The 22,397-nt window shown below is 32.3% G+C and overlaps 1 protein-coding gene across 2 annotated transcripts in view; it reads left to right on the top strand.

Annotated features, from left to right (window-relative positions):
- Positions 1–22,397, top strand: part of LOC148611576 (uncharacterized) — a 65,902-nt gene that overhangs the window by 32,193 nt on the left and 11,312 nt on the right. For both annotated transcript variants that reach the window (XM_088592259.1, XM_088592260.1), the window contains 27 exons: positions 278–376; positions 1,086–1,208; positions 1,922–2,243; positions 2,598–2,756; positions 3,199–3,286; positions 3,736–3,879; positions 4,743–4,934; positions 5,427–5,524; positions 6,023–6,192; positions 7,333–7,457; positions 8,924–9,022; positions 9,541–9,685; positions 10,270–10,368; positions 11,517–11,639; positions 12,454–12,784; positions 13,077–13,238; positions 13,674–13,761; positions 15,457–15,600; positions 16,328–16,522; positions 17,063–17,160; positions 18,288–18,457; positions 18,691–18,815; positions 19,456–19,554; positions 20,075–20,219; positions 20,434–20,532; positions 20,726–20,848; positions 21,289–21,601. In XM_088592259.1, coding sequence (XP_088448385.1) covers positions 278–376; positions 1,086–1,208; positions 1,922–2,243; positions 2,598–2,756; positions 3,199–3,286; positions 3,736–3,879; positions 4,743–4,934; positions 5,427–5,524; positions 6,023–6,192; positions 7,333–7,457; positions 8,924–9,022; positions 9,541–9,685; positions 10,270–10,368; positions 11,517–11,639; positions 12,454–12,784; positions 13,077–13,238; positions 13,674–13,761; positions 15,457–15,600; positions 16,328–16,522; positions 17,063–17,160; positions 18,288–18,457; positions 18,691–18,815; positions 19,456–19,554; positions 20,075–20,219; positions 20,434–20,532; positions 20,726–20,848; positions 21,289–21,601 — 4,078 coding nt within the window. The remainder of the gene's footprint in view (positions 1–277; positions 377–1,085; positions 1,209–1,921; positions 2,244–2,597; positions 2,757–3,198; positions 3,287–3,735; positions 3,880–4,742; positions 4,935–5,426; positions 5,525–6,022; positions 6,193–7,332; positions 7,458–8,923; positions 9,023–9,540; positions 9,686–10,269; positions 10,369–11,516; positions 11,640–12,453; positions 12,785–13,076; positions 13,239–13,673; positions 13,762–15,456; positions 15,601–16,327; positions 16,523–17,062; positions 17,161–18,287; positions 18,458–18,690; positions 18,816–19,455; positions 19,555–20,074; positions 20,220–20,433; positions 20,533–20,725; positions 20,849–21,288; positions 21,602–22,397) is intronic.

The following is a 22,397-nucleotide window of genomic DNA, read 5'->3' as shown; positions in this document are numbered from 1 at the left end:
AAATTCATAATATTTATGTAAAATGGTTTTCAAGAAATATAATGCAATTTTTTAAAAAGTGTAATAATGTTAGAGCCTGGAATTAATAAAACATTTTGGGTATCAGCACAATTGTCCAATCACAGTGTCCGTAAGTATTTACTAAAGTTGGGTACACAAAAGGCCAACCTAAAATAATGAGAAATAGTACTGTTCTACCTGTAGAAACAACCAGGAAACTTATGGGTTTGAAGAATATTATTTTGTGTTATTCATGCATGTATTGTTATAATTTAAGATGTAAATACCAAGGTCTGTCACCTCCAATCAAGAGAAGTAAAGATGATTTTGATCCAGGAGCAAAGTATCACATCCCTGCTAATGTACCATACATCAGGTAAAACAAGACTAATGAATCAACCACCATATACTTGTATAGTCTCTGTAAACAAAACCTGTGTTGGAGAATTTGTTAAGTTTAGACAAGTGGTCAGTTTACCCGGTTTCAAAACATATTTAAAATCAATATGAAGAGACTTAAGGGTGTCTGGTATAGACAGGTATTTAGTTTTTTTAAGGTTTGGTGTAGACAGATTTCACTAAAATTTTAATTTGATTCTGGAGTGAAATTTTTGTGGTTAAGGACCAAAAGTAGATATGTATTACTGTTTTCTAATTTTATTTTTGAGGTGTTCAGATAATGCTTGCTTGATTATGCAGAATAAGTTGTTTTTTGCTTGAATATTTGTAGTTAAGTAGGGACTACTAAATAATGCTGTAATTTGATTACTATAAAATCAGCAGTTATATACTAGTAAGGGTTTTTATGTAACATATAGACTTTTCCTGTGTGTATATAAACCCTTTATTGCTGTTCCTAGTATAAAGCATCCCTGTAAATATGAAGGAGTAAATATAAAAAAAATGCCTCAATATCATCTACCTCAGCAATATAAATTGATATTGTTAGAGGAAATCTTTACAAACTTTTATTTGATAACTAATTTGTGAGTAGGTTGTATTAATGATAACTTGATGAATTGAAAAAACATGATGTTTTCAATGATTATTTAGATTAATTTCATTTCTCAGGTAATTTGTTTCAGATATTTTGTGAGTTTTGTTATACAGTTCCAGTTCCAGGAAGCCCTGTGTAAAGCAGCAGGACAAACTGGTCCCCTGTACCAGTGTGATATATACCAGTCTAAAGAGGCAGGCAAACTCCTCGGGTATGCTCTATTTTTTTATTATCTATTTTATGCTATATTATTTTTTATCAAAAGACAATTTAGACAGTAATGCTTATATGGGACTTGATAGAAAAAACATGCTCTTTTGAAACACTTGCAAACTGAGTTTTGATAATGATGTCCTCAGAGGAACATGGCAGGTTTTAGTTCAGGATGTGTGACAGATATTGATATTATACCCCAACTCAGCATGTGGTTGGTATATTGGAATCACCTATATGTTCTGTCAGAAATCTGTCGCAGTAATCTTTGCTCCAAAGCAATGGGTTGATTTCAAATTTTGTGTCATAGATAGGACATACATTGTTTGCCATTTTGGTTGGCATCTAATATCTTCTTCCTGTATGACTAGGGGTATACCTAGCACAACAATGCAATCAACTTCCTGTTTTTTTTACATATTTTCTGAGGAGGCTCATATTTGATATACCAGTACCAAAAAGAGGCAGATCCAGGTATTTGAAAAGGAGGGTCCCATACTATTATATTCTTGAATTTTACACATAATCAAAAAAAGTTTTCAACAACAAGGGTTTCCTTCCTCCCCCTCCCCCCCTACTGTCAGACAAATATAACATGGACACTTCAATCTGCATCACATTAGTAAAACTGACCAAGAATATGATATTTAGATATTTATACCCTGGTTAAATCTTTGACTGAACAGTAACTAAATCTTTCACATTTTTTAGTGACATGTTACAACTTGGTTCATCCAAACCATGGCAAGATGCTATGGAACAGATTACTGGCCAAAGAAATATGAGTGCCAAGGCCCTGATGAATTACTTCCAGCCTCTTGTTGACTGGCTGAAGGAACAAAACAAAGAAACAGACGAGGAGATTGGATGGGAAGAGGAATGTCCCAGCCCTGTTGCTTTCAAAACAGACCTTGGTGAAGCACAAGACTTCCTCAATGACTTTAATGCCAAGGCCCAAGTAGCATATTATGATGATAATGTTGCTGAATGGAACTTTGCTGCTAATATCACAGACTATAATCAGAAGAAGCAGGTAAATGTTTTAGTCTGTGCCTTTGTCAATTTATCAACTTAACTCCCAAGGAGAGGTTTTGTTTTACCCTTGTCCGCTGTCCACACCTTTTGTGAATGAAATGGGTCAAGTTTATCATAATCAATATGGAGAAAAAAGTGGGCAATACTATGCCAAAACTAAATCGTTAATTCTTACATTGATCATGGTGCATACTTTCATATTTAAATGTTATTAAATGTTTTCTTCTGAAAAATGAGGAATAACAAATCAGTGTTTAATCAGATTGAATTCTGTAATCACAATTTGTCACATTAAGGCATTAAATACGCTAGACTAATCTGGGTGTTGTATCGTTTCTTAACATAATTCCAGTTGGAAGGGAGAGAGAAGTTTGCTAATTTCCAAAAAGAATGGGCTACAGCTGCATCAGAGTATGATTGGAAGACTTTCCCAGAGGACATGAAGAGACAGTTCAGCAAGATTTCAGATATAGGAACCAGTGCATTAACAGACAAAAATAAACTGAGGGAGGTAAGGAACTAACATTTGTTTCATTGAAGATCTACATGTCTTGTTTTGTTCAGCTTGTTATGGATCATATTTAAATGTGCATCAAGGAATATTAAGTATGTTTTTATTTAGCAAAGATAATTTTGCTTCTTTGGATATCAGAATGTTTTAAAAATTCTTCACATCTAAAGAGGTAAACCTGTCATCACTACTAAAGAGGTCATCACTACCATAAGGTATTTGGTTATTGTCTAATAAGTATATTGTTACAGATTTTGATAGAATTTGGTGAAAGACCTTGACACCTGACTTTTCAATACCTTAAATGAGATTACAGTGCTATTCCCTCAGTCAACAGTTCAAAATAACTGATGACTGGGGAAATAGAGCAAACAAAGACTCTTTGAAACTTATCACTGTAGAAAAGTACTTTAATAAGACATCTTTTTTTTTTTTACCTTAGATGAATAAGGCCCAGTCAGATATTGAGGGTATCTATGGTAAAGGGAAAGTCTGTATGTCACCTGATAGATGTCTGTACTTAGAGCCAGGTTTGTTGCATAGTTTCTGAGCTGTTGATTGTTGAGTGCCAGAAACGAATCTCTTTATTATGTTTCTGCCTATTACAATTTTTAAAGACTTATTTCAAGGGTGAAACTCAAAACATTTTATGGAGAGCATGCTTTTAATTACAGTTACGTAAACCCACTTATTTTGGAAATACAAGTATCAATAACATTTTGTAGAAAAAAACTGGCTTCCAGGAGTATTTAATGATAGCTGCTTCTTCATTTAAGATGATGGTAATTTCTATACGTATTCCTAATGGTCATATAGTGCTTTTCTGTGGAAAGTTGATCATACAACAATGTTTTTGGTTGTCTTGTGAGAAAAATGGAGTAGAAAAACTTTCTATGAAACAAGCGAAGTACAGCAAAATCTGCAAATGACGAGAATTTTTACAGCAAGATCTACTTTCAGACTTTGTTATATATTTCAGACCTGTTAGAAGTTGTAGCTACATCCAGAAACTACACAGAATTGCTGACAGCATGGAAAGGTTGGAGAGATGTTACAGGGAAAAAGATGAAGGACAAATATGCCAAATTTGTAGAACTTAGTAATGAAGGAGTTAGGGAACTGGGTATGTTTTTAAGTCATTTTCAGTTGTCAGTTTAAGAATCATAATTAACAAATCACATTCCACATAATCTGAAATGGATAATGTGATTGTTTAAATTTTTGTAGTGTACTAATTTTCGCTATTTTAGTGTTGGACTGAAAAGCTGGAAAAATAGTACCATGAAATATTTCAATTAATGGAAATATTTGAAGATTGATTGTAATTTTATTAAACTGGTGATATAGATTTCACATGAGAGAACAGCCAGGTGTTGCTGTCCAAGGTCATACTTCAGAGCTTGAGGATCTAGTTGAGTAAAGGTGGGTGAAATACCACAACAAAAAATTCCCAAGAGGTGGGTATGTGAAATCTATATCACCAGTTTAATAAATTACAAACAATCTTCAAATATTTTGATTTTTATTAAACTGGTGATATATACAATTTCCCATGAGATTTTAGAGCACAACTAGATCATCAATCCACTATGTGAACTGTGAAAACCTTCTATAGGCATTCATGCAAATATGTCCACTTGACAGAATCAGCAAAAATTAGCAACCATAAAAACTTATACATTTACAGTATACCTTGTGATGTATGAAAAAAGTCCATCAATCTATCAGTAACTAAAAGTAACTAAAAAGTTGGACAATGTTTAAAGTTGATTAAATATTAAGTCAGTAATGATGAGTTCTTGGTAAATAATTCGTTTTTACTTGGAAATTCATTTGTATGTAATAAATTAATTCTAATTTATCTTTCATTTATTAGAAACTACCAGTATTTCAACATCATAAAAAAGGACAATGTATCGCTATAATATTCAACCTTACAACAGTATACAACAGATATTGTGTTGATATTTTTACTTTGTATTATAGGATATGAAGACACAGGAGATTATTGGAGATCTTGGTATGAGACCCCTACATTCCAAGAAGACTTGAGGCACCTGATAGATCAGTTACATCCTTTATATGAACAGTTACATGGCTATGTAAGGGGTAAACTGGTAGAACAGTATGGCGAACAGTATTTCCCGAAGTCAGGGCATATACCTGCTCATCTGTTAGGTATCTATATTACTATTAATTTTGAAAATACTCTCTATACAGTTGCTCTGAAAATTGACATTTGTGAAAGATCTAGTATTGTTCAATTCTTGTGGTTTTCCTGGTTCTGTCAACCAATAGATTAGAATTCCCAACAAATGTTCAATTTTAGTGGAAAACTTTTATGGTCTAAAGAAATCCGTGAAATAATGTAATTTGATCAACCACAAGAATTGATATCTACAAATGAAAGAAACTTCACTGTATGCAAAAATTTGATATGGTTCATAATCAACATAATCTAAGATATACCTTAATTGAATATCCAATTACAGCTGACTTTCCAAACAACTATTAAATGCACTGAAGCATGCATGCAATAGACAAACTTATATGCTCAGCTATTTTGCAATCTTTGGTCAGTTATCAATCATTGTTAAACCATCAAGAGGCAATGACAACACTACAAAATTTGACTTTTGAAAGGTAACCAAAAAATTAACAATATTTCAGGAAATATGTGGGCACAGGAATGGAACAATATTTATGACATAGTTATGCCATATAAAGGCAAAGTCAGTGTAGATATCACTCCTCAACTTAGGGCTCAGGTAATATATGTGTATGGTACTAATATTTCAAAGTTCAGTTATAAAGCTTAGAATGGGTATTTTGTAGAATATCATGAATGAAGTGGAATTAATCTAAACCAGACTTTGAAAGAAATTGTAAAACATTTGTAGTCAATTTCACAAAAATTCTTACGTGTAAATTGGTTGTAGGTAATGATGTCGCAACAGAAAATAGCATTGTGATGTCATAACAATGATCAGTTTCACACTTACAACTTTTTGTGAAATTTATGACAGCTTTTTAACTTGACATTTACAACAACACTTAAATTATTGTGAAATTATCATTGTTTGGAAGATATCAGTAAAAATCACAAAACAAAGTTAACTATTATATATGTGTCTGTTTTCTGTTGAAACACTGTACATGGCATTTCTATTCTTATTAGGTCCACTAAACAACAATTTTTTAGTTAAACCATGAAAATTAGTGCTTAAAGTACTTAAATGCCAGATGTTTTTAAATTTTGATTGTAGAATTACACTGTAAAAAGGATGTTCATGACTGCAGAACAGTTCTTTAAATCTTTGAATTTAACTGAAATGCCAGAATTGTTTTGGAATAACTCTGTGTTAGAGAAGCCCAAGGATAGAGATATTGTATGTCATGCTTCTGCATGGGACTTCTATAACCAGAAGGATTTCAGGTGTTGTATTTTGTGTAAAAATAAGTATGGTCGATTTTCCTTATCTGTCTGTCTGTCTGCTTGTTCATGTTTCTTGTTACAGCAGCTCCATTCAAATGCATGTACTGATATGAACTTATTTGTACATGAAACAATGAAACACATATGACTATTGACAGAAAATGGTAATCAGAATTATGATATGAGCTAAGGTTATATTTATTTTAGATCAAATGGTGCTGAATATTACATATGCAAGCCTTGGTCTTTCATATTTGTATAAGGCCATATCAATTAATTTGTAGATTCTCATCCACCAGAAACTAAAAATATGGGGCGGGTAGGAGGATTTTATTTTTAATTTTTCCAAGATTTGTAAAATCTTATTCCCGCTGACAAATTCGTTGAAGAAATCCTGGAAATGTGTACTTTCGATTATATTTGTGCCATACCAAAGCTGTATTTCTTTAATTCCCCTTATAATACAACTAACAACAAAAACCATCCTGAGATCTAAAGACAAAAGAAATCTGGAAATTTGAACCACTATGAAAAAGTCAAAAAGAAAAAAATTGGGGTGGGCCCTTTGAGTAGGGGCTGGAGGTGATGAGATCTACAAATTTACTTGATGTGGCCTAACTATAAAAAGAAAGATTGTGACATATAATGGTATGGTGCTGTCATTGTCAACCTTGACTTCCTTGAATCTGAAGACACTTGTTATTTGTGCAGTAAACTTTGACATACCAGTTTAACTATGGGTAGCAAGTGTGTTTGACACACCAACTAAAATGTGATTCTTATGTTCTGTTTGACACACCAGTTTGATTAAATTCATGGGTAGCAAGTGTGATTCTAATTTTCTATTATCTCTAAACCTTCAAGAAATCATATAAATATACTATGAAACACTAAATAATCTATTTAATATTTGAGTTTATTCATTTTTGTCAAGCATTTTACTCTTTACATTAAGCTACTAATAACACTTATCTTCTTGTACTGCATTGGGGTATCATTTAGAATTTAGTGTCCAGTATTACTTATTCATGGATGTCAAAAAATTATAAGTTACAATGGGTCATATGTCTTTAAAACACAAAAGTGTTACTGGTAGAAATATTTTTTGTATACCATTTAGATTGTAATTCTTCATTTTAGAATCAAGATGTGTACTGATATCACAATGGAACATCTGGTAACGATACATCATGAGATGGGACATATACAGTATTATCTCCAGTATAAAGATCTGCCAGTGGTTTACCGTGAAGGGGCTAATCCAGGTAATATTACAACAGCCCAAGAAGTTCAGACTGAAAAATTGTTGTTTTTTTTGGTCAATTTTGGTTCCCCAAAAGGGGTACTATTGTGCCAAACATAAAATTTTTTGTTCAAAATGAGAAAGGGCGCTAAAATGATCATCAAGTGTTAATTTTTTTTGAAACAACTAAGAAAACATAAGAACTTCTGAAAATTCCTGCATTAAAAGGACAAAAGATGTTTGAAGTTTACTGTAATTCAGATATTCTGTTCATTTTGTACTTTTTGATTACTTTTAGGTCATATTTTGGGAAGAAAATGGTGTCCACACCCAAGAAACAACTTCATATTTAGTGTATACATTAATAAATGTGAAAGTATTAAGTTGCTTTCTGGGTGTAGATGAAGTTACAAAATGGATTATGTAAATTTGTCTGAAAAAGCACCAAAATTTACAATTTTCAGTAGTTTCTGTTAATGGATGTATTTCTTGCATCATTATGAATACATTAAGTCACAAAACATTCATTTATCAAGCTTTATTGATAATAAAGAATATCATTTGTTGTTAAAAAAAAAAAAAAAAAAAAACATTCATTTATCTAATATTTATTGATTTGACTATATTGTGACTATGTTTATGTTATTACCTCAATGTTAAAGGTCATATTTTTTTATAGCCTAATGCTCTTACACCTTTGACCTTTTATTATTTGTAATGTTTTTATGATGTGACAGGAATAAAACAGAGACACCATCCCTTTATATATTTGAAAAAGATAATTGAAAATATTGCTGAACATTTTTTTAGCTGACAGGGATTGAAGGTCCATGTGAACTCTTGTTATCTCATGGCTTCGGTCGTTGTCTTCCATCATCCTGGATTGATGGTTGTGAATGTTTTCAAAAAACATCTCCTCTGAAACCACTCAGAAGGCTAAATTTTAGTTTGTGGTTGTCTTCCATCATCCTGGATTGATGGTTGTGAATGTTTTCAAAAAACATCTCCTCTGAAACCACTCAGAAGGCTAAATTTAGTTTGACCAACACCATTCGTAACTTGTCTTCTTTAAAAATAATGTCAATATTACAGTTAGGGCAACAAGCAATATGGCTACCATGTCTTTTTAAAAAAAAAACATGTATCAATTTCTATTTTTTTGGTCGCCTACCTGCTTGTTTAAAGTTACATCTCAAGAACTATGAATGATCAAGAAGAATAAATGCAAGTGTCGAGAACTCCACAGTACCGCACATAGACAACGTACAATATGTACCACACTTTATTGTAACCATGTAACATCATAGGTGCTTGACAGAACTTTACGCTTTTTTGAAATACAATGTTGATCTGAATAGACATTTTTCTTCATGTTCTTGCCTTTACCTATACCACTACACGATAGCAAGTTTCCTTCTTTGGCTTGGATAGCTTTACAAAGTTGAAGCTGTAGGATGACTTTATGAGAGTTTTTACCCTTTGTTACAGGATTCCATGAAGCTGTTGGTGATGTGATGGCTTTGTCAGTTGGAACACCAAAACATCTAAAAACCATTGGACTACTAGGCAGTGTAGAAAAAGACCAAGGTAAGCTTTGTTACTGAAAGAGGGGGAGTTCACTTGATGACAGAAAGTGGTTTTATGTAATCAACATTTTATACATTTTCTTTTTTGCTGAAGAATACTTTGAAAATACCTTTATTCTGAACCAGTTTTTATGGTTTAGGGATAAAATATTGTTTTATAGATTTAACATCACCATTTTACAAATGAATGGGAAATTCCCATTTTGTAGGAGACCAAATTTCATCGCTTGCTAAACCATGAAAACCACAACATTGGTACCACCCATACAGTAATACTTTCTCAGCATATGAAACATTGCATATTTTTTTTATGATTTTTTGTTTTATATAGATACCTTGTCTAAATCAAATCACATTTGGAGTTTAAAATTGGTTTGGTTTACCAAAGTTCTAAATACATTTAAAATGATATAAAGGTCTTTAAAAAATGTCTGGTTCAAACAGGTTTTGGTATTTTTTTCAGGGTTTGGTTTAGACAGGTTTTCATGTATTCTCATGTTTATATTTTTTTTTCTGCAGAGGCAGTTATAAATTACTTATTGAAAGTATCATTAGAGAAGATTGCTTTTCTCCCCTTTGGGTACCTCATAGATCAATGGAGATGGAGTGTATTTAGTGGGGAGACAACTCCTGATAAGTACAATCAGAAATGGTGGGATCTAAAGTAAGTTTCAGTTTTGAATGTTAGTGCAATAGATCTCTAACCTAATATTTTAATAAATATTCTATTATTTATTTGTTGTTTTGAATGTATTATAATGAGTTCATTCAAATTGAAAATACCATTTATACAAATAAAAACTGAACTTTTAATGAACAGGTGGTATATCTTAATATCCTTTTCCGTTCCATCTGCCTGAATTTCATAGCAAGAATGTGGACTCAAATTTGAAAAGTGAATATATGAATGGAACATACTTTATGAGCAGATTGGTTGCTTTACAATATCTTCCTATTGTATTAGATTTCCAATTTTTCACCATAAGAAAAGAGTTGGGTATACCTCGGACAACAGTGCACGAACTTCATGTTTATCCATGTACAGTTAAACAGAATCTTCTTGGACCTATTGTTTTATAGGGTTAAGTACTGAATCAGATGCAAAAAGCTGTGAAACTACAAAAAAGTTTTAGGTGACAGGTGTCTAGTTTATTCAAGATTTTGTTCAGATAAGAATCTTTTTGATATAATTCAAATTTGTTGGTTCTTGGAAAAAAATCAGCTAATGTAGATTTCATTGTATTTCAGATGTGAGTATCAGGGTATAGCACCACCAGTTACAAGATCAGAGGATGATTTTGACCCTGGAGCCAAGTACCACATTCCTTCTAATACACCATACATCAGGTCAGTAATTAAAACAATAATGCATTGCAGTTTGAATCCTTTATATTACGTTTTACAAAATATTCTATGTAGTCTCAAGAAAAAAAATCATTCTTCTGAACAAATTTCACATTAAATTACTAATTTTCAATATTGAAAATAGATACTTTTTGTAATTGGAAAATTTATCAAGTTTCAAGTTTTACAAGCTTAAATATTGTTTAATAAATAAGTGAACAATAGCCATGTTTAAATGGTAAAAAAGAACTACATACAAATAGAAAGTAAAAAAAATACAAAGAATATGGGCCCAAATTTTTGCCTTATGGCTTTTGTCAGGGGCAGAAAGTATTGAAAAGAAGACTAAAAATGTTGACCAATACCACAGAGATAAGGTGCCATTTAATATTAATCTTAATTATACACCACTTAGCCACTCCACAACATACAATATTTTTATTTTTAACGATAGTTTAACTGGCCAATCAAGTTATTTACTCTTGCTCATGAATAAAATATTACTAGCTTACTTGTATTCTATTTTCTGACTGAAGGAGGTAGAGCATTTGTAAGGGATATAACTCTTTAAATCAGTGATATGTTTGTATCTTATTCAACTTCACTAAACCCTATCAAGCTTTATTTGAAGGTATCAGTCTTGTATTACATATTCCTGAGCGGGTGTACATCAAACCATGGAGGCTAAAAAATATAGCATGCTATATATATGCTTTCTTTTTGCCTTTTCCTGCTTTTTTTTCAAAAATGATTATCATTTTTCATCAAAAGTACAGGGAAAATATCAAGCTATGACACAAAAAACTTGTTTTTGCCATTTTGCCTTTAAAAACCTAAATGGGTTTCAATGATTCAAAATTAGGCAAATTCCTTGCTTCTTTCATAATGCTGAGCCTCTATAATACAAGTTTTGATTAACACAACATCTGCTCAATCATTTTTGCGATAATTAAAGCTTAGTACAGTAAAACATGTCTAGGTAGAACCATTTTTGTACTGTAGAATTTATCTGATTTAAATAGATGTATGGTTTATTTGATTTAAATACATTTAAACTGATTTGAAAGGTCTTCTTTATTCAGATTTGGTTTTGACAAGTCATTATTGCTGTAATATTTTCCAAATCTACAGTTGCTGTTGCTTTTTTTCAGGTACTTTGTAAGTTTTGTTGTACAGTTCCAATTCCACAAGGCTTTATGTGAATCTGCTGGACACAAAGGACCATTACATGAATGTGATATCTATCAGTCGAAAGAGGCTGGTAAAAAGTTAGGGTGAGTCTTATATTTAAGCAACTAGTAGAAGAAAATATCTCGACATATTTAAGCAACTAGTAGAGGAAAATATCATGACTTTGATTTGAAACATGATGAATCACCAAATTTCAAGTTTTGTACTTGGTAGTAATTTCTAGTCACACACATACTTTACATTTCATATTCCTGTTTGTTTTTAAGATGTGCTTTAATGGTCCAATAAAGGGGTCAGTTGATTGTGGGAGATTCTTGGTCAAGGCTGTAACTTAGTCATTGAAATGAATTAAAATGGAAATGAAGCATACTGAAAAGAGCCTTTTTGTTGTAATTTCAATAAATATTACTCTTATTTTACAATTTTTGAAACTAAAATCCTATTCCAATCTAATTTGAAATGCATGCAATAAATTTCTGAGTTTATAGAGATAGTGATTTACATAATGTTCCCCTGTGAAAAAAAAAATCGATATTTCACACTGTCAAATAAATTCTGTAATTTCACTCTGAGATTTTTAACAGCCAAAATGTCACAAAACATCATGACACAAATATCAATCTGCTGTTCACAAAATTTAAAATTTATGTTGAAAAGTGCAACAAATTATGGAGGAAATCTTATTTAACTTGTGCACTGAACAAGTTTGGCATACTCATTAAATCTAGACATTCTTTGCACACGTGACCATATTTTGGTTATTTACTTTTTCCAATTAATTATCCAATTATTATTTAGGAATGTAAAATGTTTTTCAGTTTACTTTCAATTTCATGTATTTATGAGTAAGGCTGAACTGCAAGCTGTGAAAATTCATGTATTTGTGTTGCTTTAAAGGGACATGTTAAGAATGGGATCATCCAAGCCTTGGGCTGATGCTATGGAAGCACTAACAGGCCAAAGGAAGATGGATGCCAGTGCCATCATGGATTACTTCAAACCTCTCATTGATTGGCTGAAAACAGAAAACAGTAATAAAGGTTACAAGGTGGGATGGGAAACAGCATGTCCATCCAGCCCTGTGCCTCATCATATAAATGCTGAGTTGGAGAGAGCTAAGAAATGGCTAGCAGAATTTGATGTGGTTGCTGGAAATTCATTAAATATTGAAACTGAGGCTGAGTGGGCTTATGCTTCTAACATTACAGATGAGAATCAGGAAAAACAGGTATAATATACTGATACAGAACATATTAGTGTGACAAAGAAAATATGAAGTACTTTTGAGAATTTAAGGAGGTAGACCTAGGTTAAGGGATGCAACTCTAGCAATCATTGGAACGTTTTTATTCAGCATTTTACATCAATCTCATGTAAGCATCAAAGTAACTTAGACTGATTTCATTACTACTCCTTTTGCATTTGAAATACTTAACTTTCAGGATTTTAGATTTGTTAAAAATGAATAAATACCAGTATCTATCACTTGCCTGTTTGGAACAATATTAAATTATTTGTAGATTGAAGCCAGACTTGTTGCTGCAAGGTTCAACAAGGAGGCAGCTAGGAATGCCTCCACATTTGACTGGAAACATTTTGATGATGAGAATGTAAAGCGTCAGTTTAGAAGCATCAGTGATATAGGAACTGATGGATTATCCGATGAGAATAAACTTAAACAAGTATATCTACTAAGTATTTACATTTGTCACAATGTCAATTTAAAATGTTTCTTCCTTTGAAAAAATCAGTGCAGGTCTGGGTACATGCATTGCACTGGATATAAAATACATGTAATTTATTTTCGTAGACTTGACATCTCTATCCTAATAAATATAACAAAATGATTAAGTCATCCAAAAAAAAAAAAAACAAAGCATACAAAACCTTAAAAAAAACCTTAAATTACTACTGGATATTAAAATAAGTAAATTAAAGAAAATACCATGCACTAAGTGAAGACTATTTGTGCCATTTTCATTCTCCTTTAGAAAGATAAAATATGACCTTGCTTGAGTACTGTATACATGTGTCACTTTTCTATTTAAACTCTTTTTTACATATACTGATATTCATATGTTTCTCTCAAACTGTGACTTCTGCCTGTTTCTCTTCAGTTGAACCAACTCCAGTCTGACATTGAAGGAATTTATGGCAAAGGAGAAGTTTGCTTGTCTCCAGGTGGATGTCTGCCACTTGAACCTGGTAAAGTATAGAAAAGAAGTGTAAATACCTCAACACTGCAATAAAAACCAATTAAGAGGCTGTGCATGTTTAAATTGGTCAGATTCTATGTTGTTGGTGGCACAGAGTAAATTTTTCCACTGATTTTTTTGTTTCAATGTAATGTATATATCATATGGATATCAAATAGTATAAAGTTTGTTTTAAAACATGGCACAGAAAATGATTTTAAAGTTCCCTAACAAAGCAACTAAAACTAAAGAGTTATTTCCCTTTCTTCAATGAATTTCAATCCTTTTTGTAATTTATTTCTCTTTAATCCTTGAAGTTAATTAAAAAAAATAGTGTTCAATTTTAAGAAAGGATGCATTTGTGGTATGAAATGGGTGAACATCTTTTTAAACAAAATTTTTCATGAGCACCCTCTGCCTGGTTTTTGCATGGACTCCCCTTTAAAACAGTATAATTTCAATGTCAACATTGCCTTAAAATACTTCCAGTAATAGGGATGGAGTGTAAGCAACATCCTATACATGAAGATACTTTGAAACATGAATAATCCCATCATTCAAGGTGTCTGGACTGTTACAACATAGCAGTGCATTATTGACTCTGTCCATCCATGCCAATCCTTAAATCATATTACATATAACACCATTGATAGAGAGGGCTATTCCATAATTAGACCGTTTTTGTGTTAGTGTGACTCAGTGGATGTGTTAGTGTTACTTGATGGATATGTTAGTGTTACTTTGTTGATGTGTTAGTGTGACTGTGTGGATGTGTTAGTGTGACTGTGTGGATGAGTTAGTGTCACTCAGTGGATGTGTTAGTGTGACATGGTTGATATGTTAGTGTGACTCAGTTGATGTGTTAGTGTGACTCTGTGGATGTGATATTGTTAATCAACAGATGTGATTGTGTTACTTGATTGATGTGTTAGTGTGACTCAGTGAACGTGTTAGTGTTACTTGGTTGATGTGTTTGTGTGACTCAGTGGATGTGTTAGTGTTACATGGTTGATGTGTTATTGTGATTCAGTGGATGTGTTAGTGTTATTTGATCGATGTGCAAATGTGACTCAGTGGATTTGTTAGTATTATTTGGTTGATGTGTTTAGTGTGGCTCAGTGGATGTGTTAGTGTTACTCAGTTGATGTGTAAGTGTTACTTAATTGATGTGTTATTGTGACTGTGGATTAGTTAGTGTGACTCATTTGATGTGTTGGTGTGATGCAGTAGAAATGTTAGTGTTACTCAGTTGATGAGTTAGTGTTACTTGGTGGATGAGTTAATGTGACTAACTTAATGTGTTGGTGTGATGCAGTAGAAATGTAAATGTTACTTGGTGGATGTGTAAGTGTGACTCAGTATATGTGTTAGTATGGCCCAGTGGATGTGTTTGTGTGACTCAATTGTTTTTTTGTTAGTGTGACTCAGTGTTCGTGTGTTAGCATGACTCAATGGATGTATGTTATTAAGTAGAACTTAGGAATGTGCAGTTATTTAGTACATTTACCAGTCAAATCTTATTATGTTTCTTACTCTTGTGATAATTTGAAAAATTCCACTTCAGTAATGCAAAAGATTTAATTCTAAGCAATCTCCAAACCCATTTGTTAAAAGTAGGAAAACGTCACAATACTTTCGGAACTTACAGAAGTTTATGTCTTGATTTGGGGAAAGACTAAAAACTCATTCTTTATATCTGTTTCAGATTTATATGAGAAAATGGCAACTTCTAATAACTACGATGAACTTTTAAAGATATGGAAGGGCTGGAGAGATCAAACAGGCAAGAAGATGAAGGATAAATATGCCCGATTTGTTCAGCTTAGTAATCAGGGCATTAAAGAATTAGGTATGACATGTTCTTTATAGTAAGTAGGATATTAAAGAATAAGGTATGACATTTACCTTAGTAACCAGGGTTTCAATGAATAATGTATGACATGTACCTTAGTAACCAGGGTTTTGATGGATGAAGTATGACATGTACCTTAGTAACCAGGGTTTTGATGAATAAGGTATGACATGTACCTCAGTAACCAATGTTTTGATGAATACAGTATGGCTTGAACCTCAGTAACCAGGGTTTTAAAGAAAGAGGTATGATATGTACCTCAGTAATCAGGACATTGAGGAATTAGATACATGTATATGAGGTTCCTTTGTTGCCATAGTATGAAAAAAGGTATGTTGAGTTCCTTAGTTATCAGAATATGATGCAACTAGATATGTCAGGTGCCTACTGGTTAATATAGGAAATATATAGCAGAAATTATAAACATAGCAAAAAACAAAATTAAGGCCATGGTTAGTAATAGAATTCCAATGGGAATGAATCAACTTTAATGTTTTGATACATTAGGAATTGATATGTCTCAGGAAACTTGATAATATTAAAGTTAATGTTTATTATATGTCCATGAATAACGTATGATCAATGTCATAAGGTCATCTTACAAACACTGTTATTTCTTACATCTGATTTTTATTAGAGACAACAAACTTTCATAATCATTATATTTGTGAACCATCAGGTTTTCAGTATTTGTAATTTATACTTGTCCACTTTCCTTTATCAGGATTCTACAATGACACTGGGGAGTATTGGAGGTCATGGTATGAGTCCCCTACCTTCCAACATGATTTGGAACATCTACTGGTGCAGCTGAAACCCCTGTATGAACAACTACACACCTATGTAAGGAGGAAATTACAGGAAAAGTATGGAAAGGACAGGTTCCCTGCTTCTGGTCACATTCCTGCTCATCTTCTAGGTAAGGGTTCAATTACAAAATATTCGGGACATAGAAAGAATGTATCATATCTCACTTTTAAGAAATACATGAAAATAAGTATAAATGAATACCCTCTGTGACTGTAAATAATATTTTGTTGTGGCAGGTTTGAAATGTAAGGATTTTATATTTTGGTAGGTACTGTAGAAGAGCTATTTGTTGTATGGTACAAATTTTTGTTCAAACTACTAATTCAAATTCCCTGCCAAGTGTAAAGTTTCCATTACAAAGTTTAAAACCAATCCTAAAATCTAAGAGTTCACAAATCCAGGAACTAAAAAAAAAATTGACAAATTCTGAAAACTTAGTATGCCAGAATAAAGGTATTTCCACTGTACTTGTTGTTTAAGGCCCATTTTGTATACTGTTGTCTGTCTGTCTGTCATATGATCTAGTGCAGCAATTATGTAGTCTTCTGTCACATGCAGAAGTTATGAAAAAATGAAAATGTTTACCTTTGTTTGGATTGTAATGATTTATATCCTTGCTATTTTAACTACCTGGAAAATGTTTTAAAAGGTAATATGTGGGCACAAGAATGGCAGAATCTGTATGATGATATGATACCATATAAACACAAGACAAATGTTGATGTTACACCACAGATGGTTAAACAGGTAAATGACTTTTTACTCCTAAATAATTGAACAGAGTACAATAAAGATTTACTTTGAAAGTACTTTTATTCGTGGGTACCAATTTTTTGTGGTTTAGGGGGAAATGATCAGTTCACAGATTCTTGAATTTGTGGATTTGACAACTCTGTCATACAAACGAATGGAATATTTTCTTTTCATTGGGAACCAAATTTTGTGGTTTACCAAACCCACAAAATCCATGAAAATTGGTACCCCACAAATAATGATACTTTCACAGTATGAAAGATATTGTTTAGGGCCCCTTGCTTTTGGACTTAGTTTTACTGCCATTGGTATGTCAAATTCTTAGACAGTATTCAAATCAAACTTTGTTTGACAATCTGATAACGTTTTATACACAGGCAAATATGAGATTCACTTGAAATTAACATGATTTTCATGTGAAATTCACTAAACATGAAATTTATGTGAACATTTCGTGTGAATTTCACGTGAAGGCTCCATTCACCCGAATTTCACGTGAACTCTGTCACTTAGTTTATTTGCTCAATTCAAGTGAAATTCGTGTGAAAATCATGTGAAATAATTTTGCCTGTGTAAGATTATTCTTTATTTACCTATGTTGCAAGATTTTTTAATTTTCTGAGAGGACTTGTTGCAGCATCTAGAGTGAATTTCAAACTTCAGATAAACTTGTAAATCTTCATCAGCCTCACACTAGAAACTCTTCATGGGAATGACTTAAAATTTGGTATGAAGTTTCAACATGATTGTTTTATTGCATTTTAGACTTGAGTTTAATTACACACCTTACTTCTTATTTATGAGACATGGTTTCTTAACTTAAGTGTATTGGTGCTACATAAACATTTCATCCGCTTAGACCTAGAAACTGATTATTGGAATGATTTGAGCTAAATCATAACAGAACTGTCATCTTGTTTTATCATTAATATTCTGGCTTTAGTCAGTTCTTGTTAACACATTTCTTCTACTACAGATTTCCTATTTGAATTAATGGAAAATAAGTATATTCTAATAGTTTTAAATGCTTGAAGATTAAACCACTGAAATATACTAAATTTGCACATTGTGACTGTGAAAGTAATGAACTGTATAGCATACTCAAACAATTTCCATTGTAGAACTACACAGCATTAAAGATGTTCCAGACTGCTGATGAATTTTTCACCTCTCTTGGTCTGATTCCAATGCCAAAGGAATTCTGGGATCAATCTATCATCACAAAGCCAGAAGGTCGAGAAATGGTCTGTCATGCTTCAGCATGGGATTTTTACAACAAGAAAGACTTCAGGTGAAATGAAGTGAATTGTCTGACATGAAAAATTAAGTCTGACAAATGATTATGGCATTTTCATTCTTTTTTAGACCATTTCATATTAAGTATCAGTCCATATAAAATTCAGGCACTGCTAATGGTTAAGTAATTCATGGTGAAGAAAAACCCACCAAACAGAATATGCTTTTTCACTCTACATATGCTGTACTTTCATATAATGATAAGCTTTTCTTATTTTATTCTTTCAGAATAAAGATGTGTACTGCTATAAACATGGAAGATTTGATAACAATACACCATGAGATGGGACACATACAATACTTCCTGCAGTATAGAGATCAACCAGTATTGTTTAGAGATGGAGCTAACCCAGGTATATAGCCATATTGTGGTCATATAATTGTTATTGGATACCAATTTTTGAGGGTTTTCATGGGTCACAATTTTTTCAATTTTTCAGTCATAAACATAGATGATGAAATGGCTTTCAAAAATACAACTCTGTGAACAAATGAAATTAAACCAGAGAAACTGATATCCAATAATTAAGTACCTGTCTTTGTAAGAATCATGCAAAATCTGAAAAATGTGATACACCCTGAAAAAGGCTACATATTTTTATTTTTGTAATTAAGTTGTTTTATGTGTCTATACTCTGGAATGTGTAGTTAATCATTCAAATCTGCCTGCTTTTAGAAGATAACAAACATTGAAAATCCAGTAGATTATATTGTATTGGAGTGTCATTTACAGAGTTATCTCCCTTAATTTTGAAATCTACAGAGCATTCTATATAATTTTTATCTCCTAAGAACACAGGTTATATGAAAAACTGAATGTTAATTTCTCTTTACTATGGCAATTCAAACAAAATATCAAAAATAAAAATATGTAGGCTTTTTACCCATGAATCACATATTGCATGATTTTAGCTGGAGTGCTACTTAATAAAGGCAAAAAATGTTGTGTTGTTTTGTCTTGAAAATTTATAATGTGAATTACATTTATTACAGGATTCCATGAAGCAGTTGGAGATGTTCTAGCCTTGTCTGTAGCTACACCAAAACATTTAAAGAAGATAAATCTACTTGATACTGTTGAAAATGATGATGGTAAAGAAAAAAATACTTTATAATTCTAATTGCATATTTATGGCATTAAAGCATTTAAAAATGCAGTGAACTCTTTTGAAATTAAGGTATTTCTTTTTATTTTGACATATATTTTGTTTACTCATGGTTCAGTTCAGATATTTTCACAATCATTATTTGTACTTTTCTGTAATTACCAGCATGTTTTATACAAAGCATGAAATGGATAATAACCAACCAACATAGTATATTCAGCGAGTAATATCCATTTAGTGGATAGAGTTGGCCTTTGATTGAAAGACCTTTACCTGATGATATGTGTTGGGTAGTGAACTCCACAATTGATAATGAGTTTTAAACTTTCTATCATTTCGTAGGTATTTTAATCTAAGTTTGGGGAAGAGTTTAAATCTCCTTGTCAATTGTCCAGTTAATTATCTATTGAGGTCCATCAGGTGATTATCATTTAATCAAGGAAAGACCAATCCACTTGCTGTGATACTGTTGGCCATGTATTCTACAGATGACATATCCTTTACAGAGAGTGACATAAACTTCCTAATGAAAATGGCTCTAGAGAAGATAGCTTTTCTCCCCTTTGGGTACCTCATAGATCAGTGGAGATGGAGTGTGTTTAGTGGGGAGACAACTCCTGATAAATTCAATCAAAAATGGTGGGATCTTAGGTGAGTTGTCTACCCTTTGATAGGGATTTACATTACATGAACATTGAAACCATAAAAAATTGACCAATCTATGGTGTATATATGTTTTATCAAATTAAAAAAAATTTATTATGTAACTTTATACTTAGATATGATTAAATAATGTACTACTCGATTGATTTTTCTTGTAATCATAGATATTTGAGGAAAATAACAAAAAAAAAAATTGTTTCAGGTGCAAATACCAAGGAATCTCACCACCTGTTGCCAGAGGTCCTGATGATTTTGATCCAGGAGCAAAATATCATATTCCTGGAAACACACCTTACATCAGGTAAAACAGATTGCTCCCATCTGTGTTACTGTATGCACATGATACTCTTTCATGTTTGAAAAAGACAAATGCAAAAGAATATTCAGTATAAGAAAAGGATACCATATTATCAAATACTTCTATGGCACTTTTATAAAGAACACTACAAGTTAGTGATGAATAAGAACTAATGTATTTGAAAAACTATTTTCAGGTACTTTGTAAGTTTTGTTGTACAGTTCCAGTTTCACAAAGCTTTATGTGAAGCAGCAGGACAGACAGGACCATTACATAAGTGTGACATTTACAGATCAAAGGAGGCAGGAAGTAAACTAAGGTATCAGTTTGGACAGTTTTGTCACCAGTTTCAGACCTTGATCAAAATTGTGTATATTTTCACACACCTACTCAACAAGTCAGGGGTATATAGTGATCTTCCTGTCTTTATTAATTAAGAAGCTATTAACCAAATAGCTTCAAATAGTTGAATCGCCTGTATAAAGCTGAATTATTGCTGCTCGGGTTAAGCTCCAATGATCAATCAAAAAGTTGTATAACCATGAGACACTAACATGGTATTGACTTTTACTGTGGGCCCTTTTTTGCTTCATAATTTTAATCATGTGGGTATGTATGATCACTAGAACATCTTGCTATAGTTCGTATATCCCAGTAATGTTATTTGAGTAAAGAAAAAGATTGAACATTGAAGGCCTAAGGCAAATTAAAATGATAATATCAATTTCGATTATAATCCTGTCCATTTGTATTTTATAGTGCCATGCTAAAACTAGGATCATCCAAACCATGGCCAGAAGCTATGCAAGCTCTTACAGGGCAGCCTAACATGGATGCCACAGCAATTATTGATTATTTCCAGCCTCTTATTGAATGGTTGAGAGAACAGAACAAGGGAGATAACCCAGGATGGAGTGAGACATGTAATGTTACAAGGTTGCCTAAATCATTAGGAGAGGTGGATACTTGGTTGGCTGAGTATGAGAAAAAGGCCACTGCAGCTTATAACAAGGCTTACAAGGCCGCTTGGGCTTATGATTCTAATATAAATAGTCAAACTAAACAAGCAAATGTAAGTTTGTACCAAAATAAATGTAGGTTCTAATATTCTAGTCCATTTCATGTGCATTTAGACTTATTCTACTGTAGTAGAGCAACAATATTAAGAAAATCTCCATTAGACCCTGACACAGTATAAGTTCCTAATAGTTCAACTCTGAAAGAAATACAATATGTGAGCATCATGTTGTCTCCAATTGTCTTGAAGTTCTTATAAGCCCCTTACAGAAAGTTTCAAAAATATTAGCTGAGGAAAACCAACTTAAAACAATTATTTGCTTACATAAATTAATGAAACCTGCCTGAACCAATTCTAGTTGGATTGAGAATTTTGTTCAGTTAAAGCACATGTTCAGTTTACACAGGTTTGAAAATATTTTTAATGTATTTTGAACCTGTTTTATTTGAATGCATACCTAAACTGATCAAAATCTCAAGTTAGAAAAGGGTTAGGTTCAGAAAGGTTTTACTTTATCTCATATTTGAAAGTAATATGTACAATTTGCATCCTTGATAAGATATATTCATATTGGCCCTGGTATCATCTGTCAACCCATGTTAGACCTTGGGCTGAAAGCCCTCAGTCTGATATGGGTGTCTGGATGAAAGGTAATGCCATGTTATAATGAATAAGTATAACACATGCTGATAAGATTTCCACCTTTGCTTGGATTGATAACAAAAATGGATGTATTGTTTTACTAGAACATGCAGAAATAATGGAAAGCCTTCTGTGTCATTTTTGTTTAAACTATTTTATTTTTTTAAATTATTGTTGAATGCATATGAATTTAGTGAATATTGATCAT

The sequence above is a fragment of the Perna viridis genome, chromosome 7 (assembly GCF_037379345.1).
Source record: "Perna viridis isolate PV_CMFRI_1.1 ecotype Kerala chromosome 7, ASM3737934v1, whole genome shotgun sequence".
In the NCBI taxonomy this organism is placed as follows: Eukaryota; Metazoa; Mollusca; class Bivalvia; order Mytilida; family Mytilidae; genus Perna; species Perna viridis.
The sequence above is the reverse complement of the archived record's forward strand: the minus strand, read 5'-3'. Positions and strand labels throughout refer to the sequence as shown.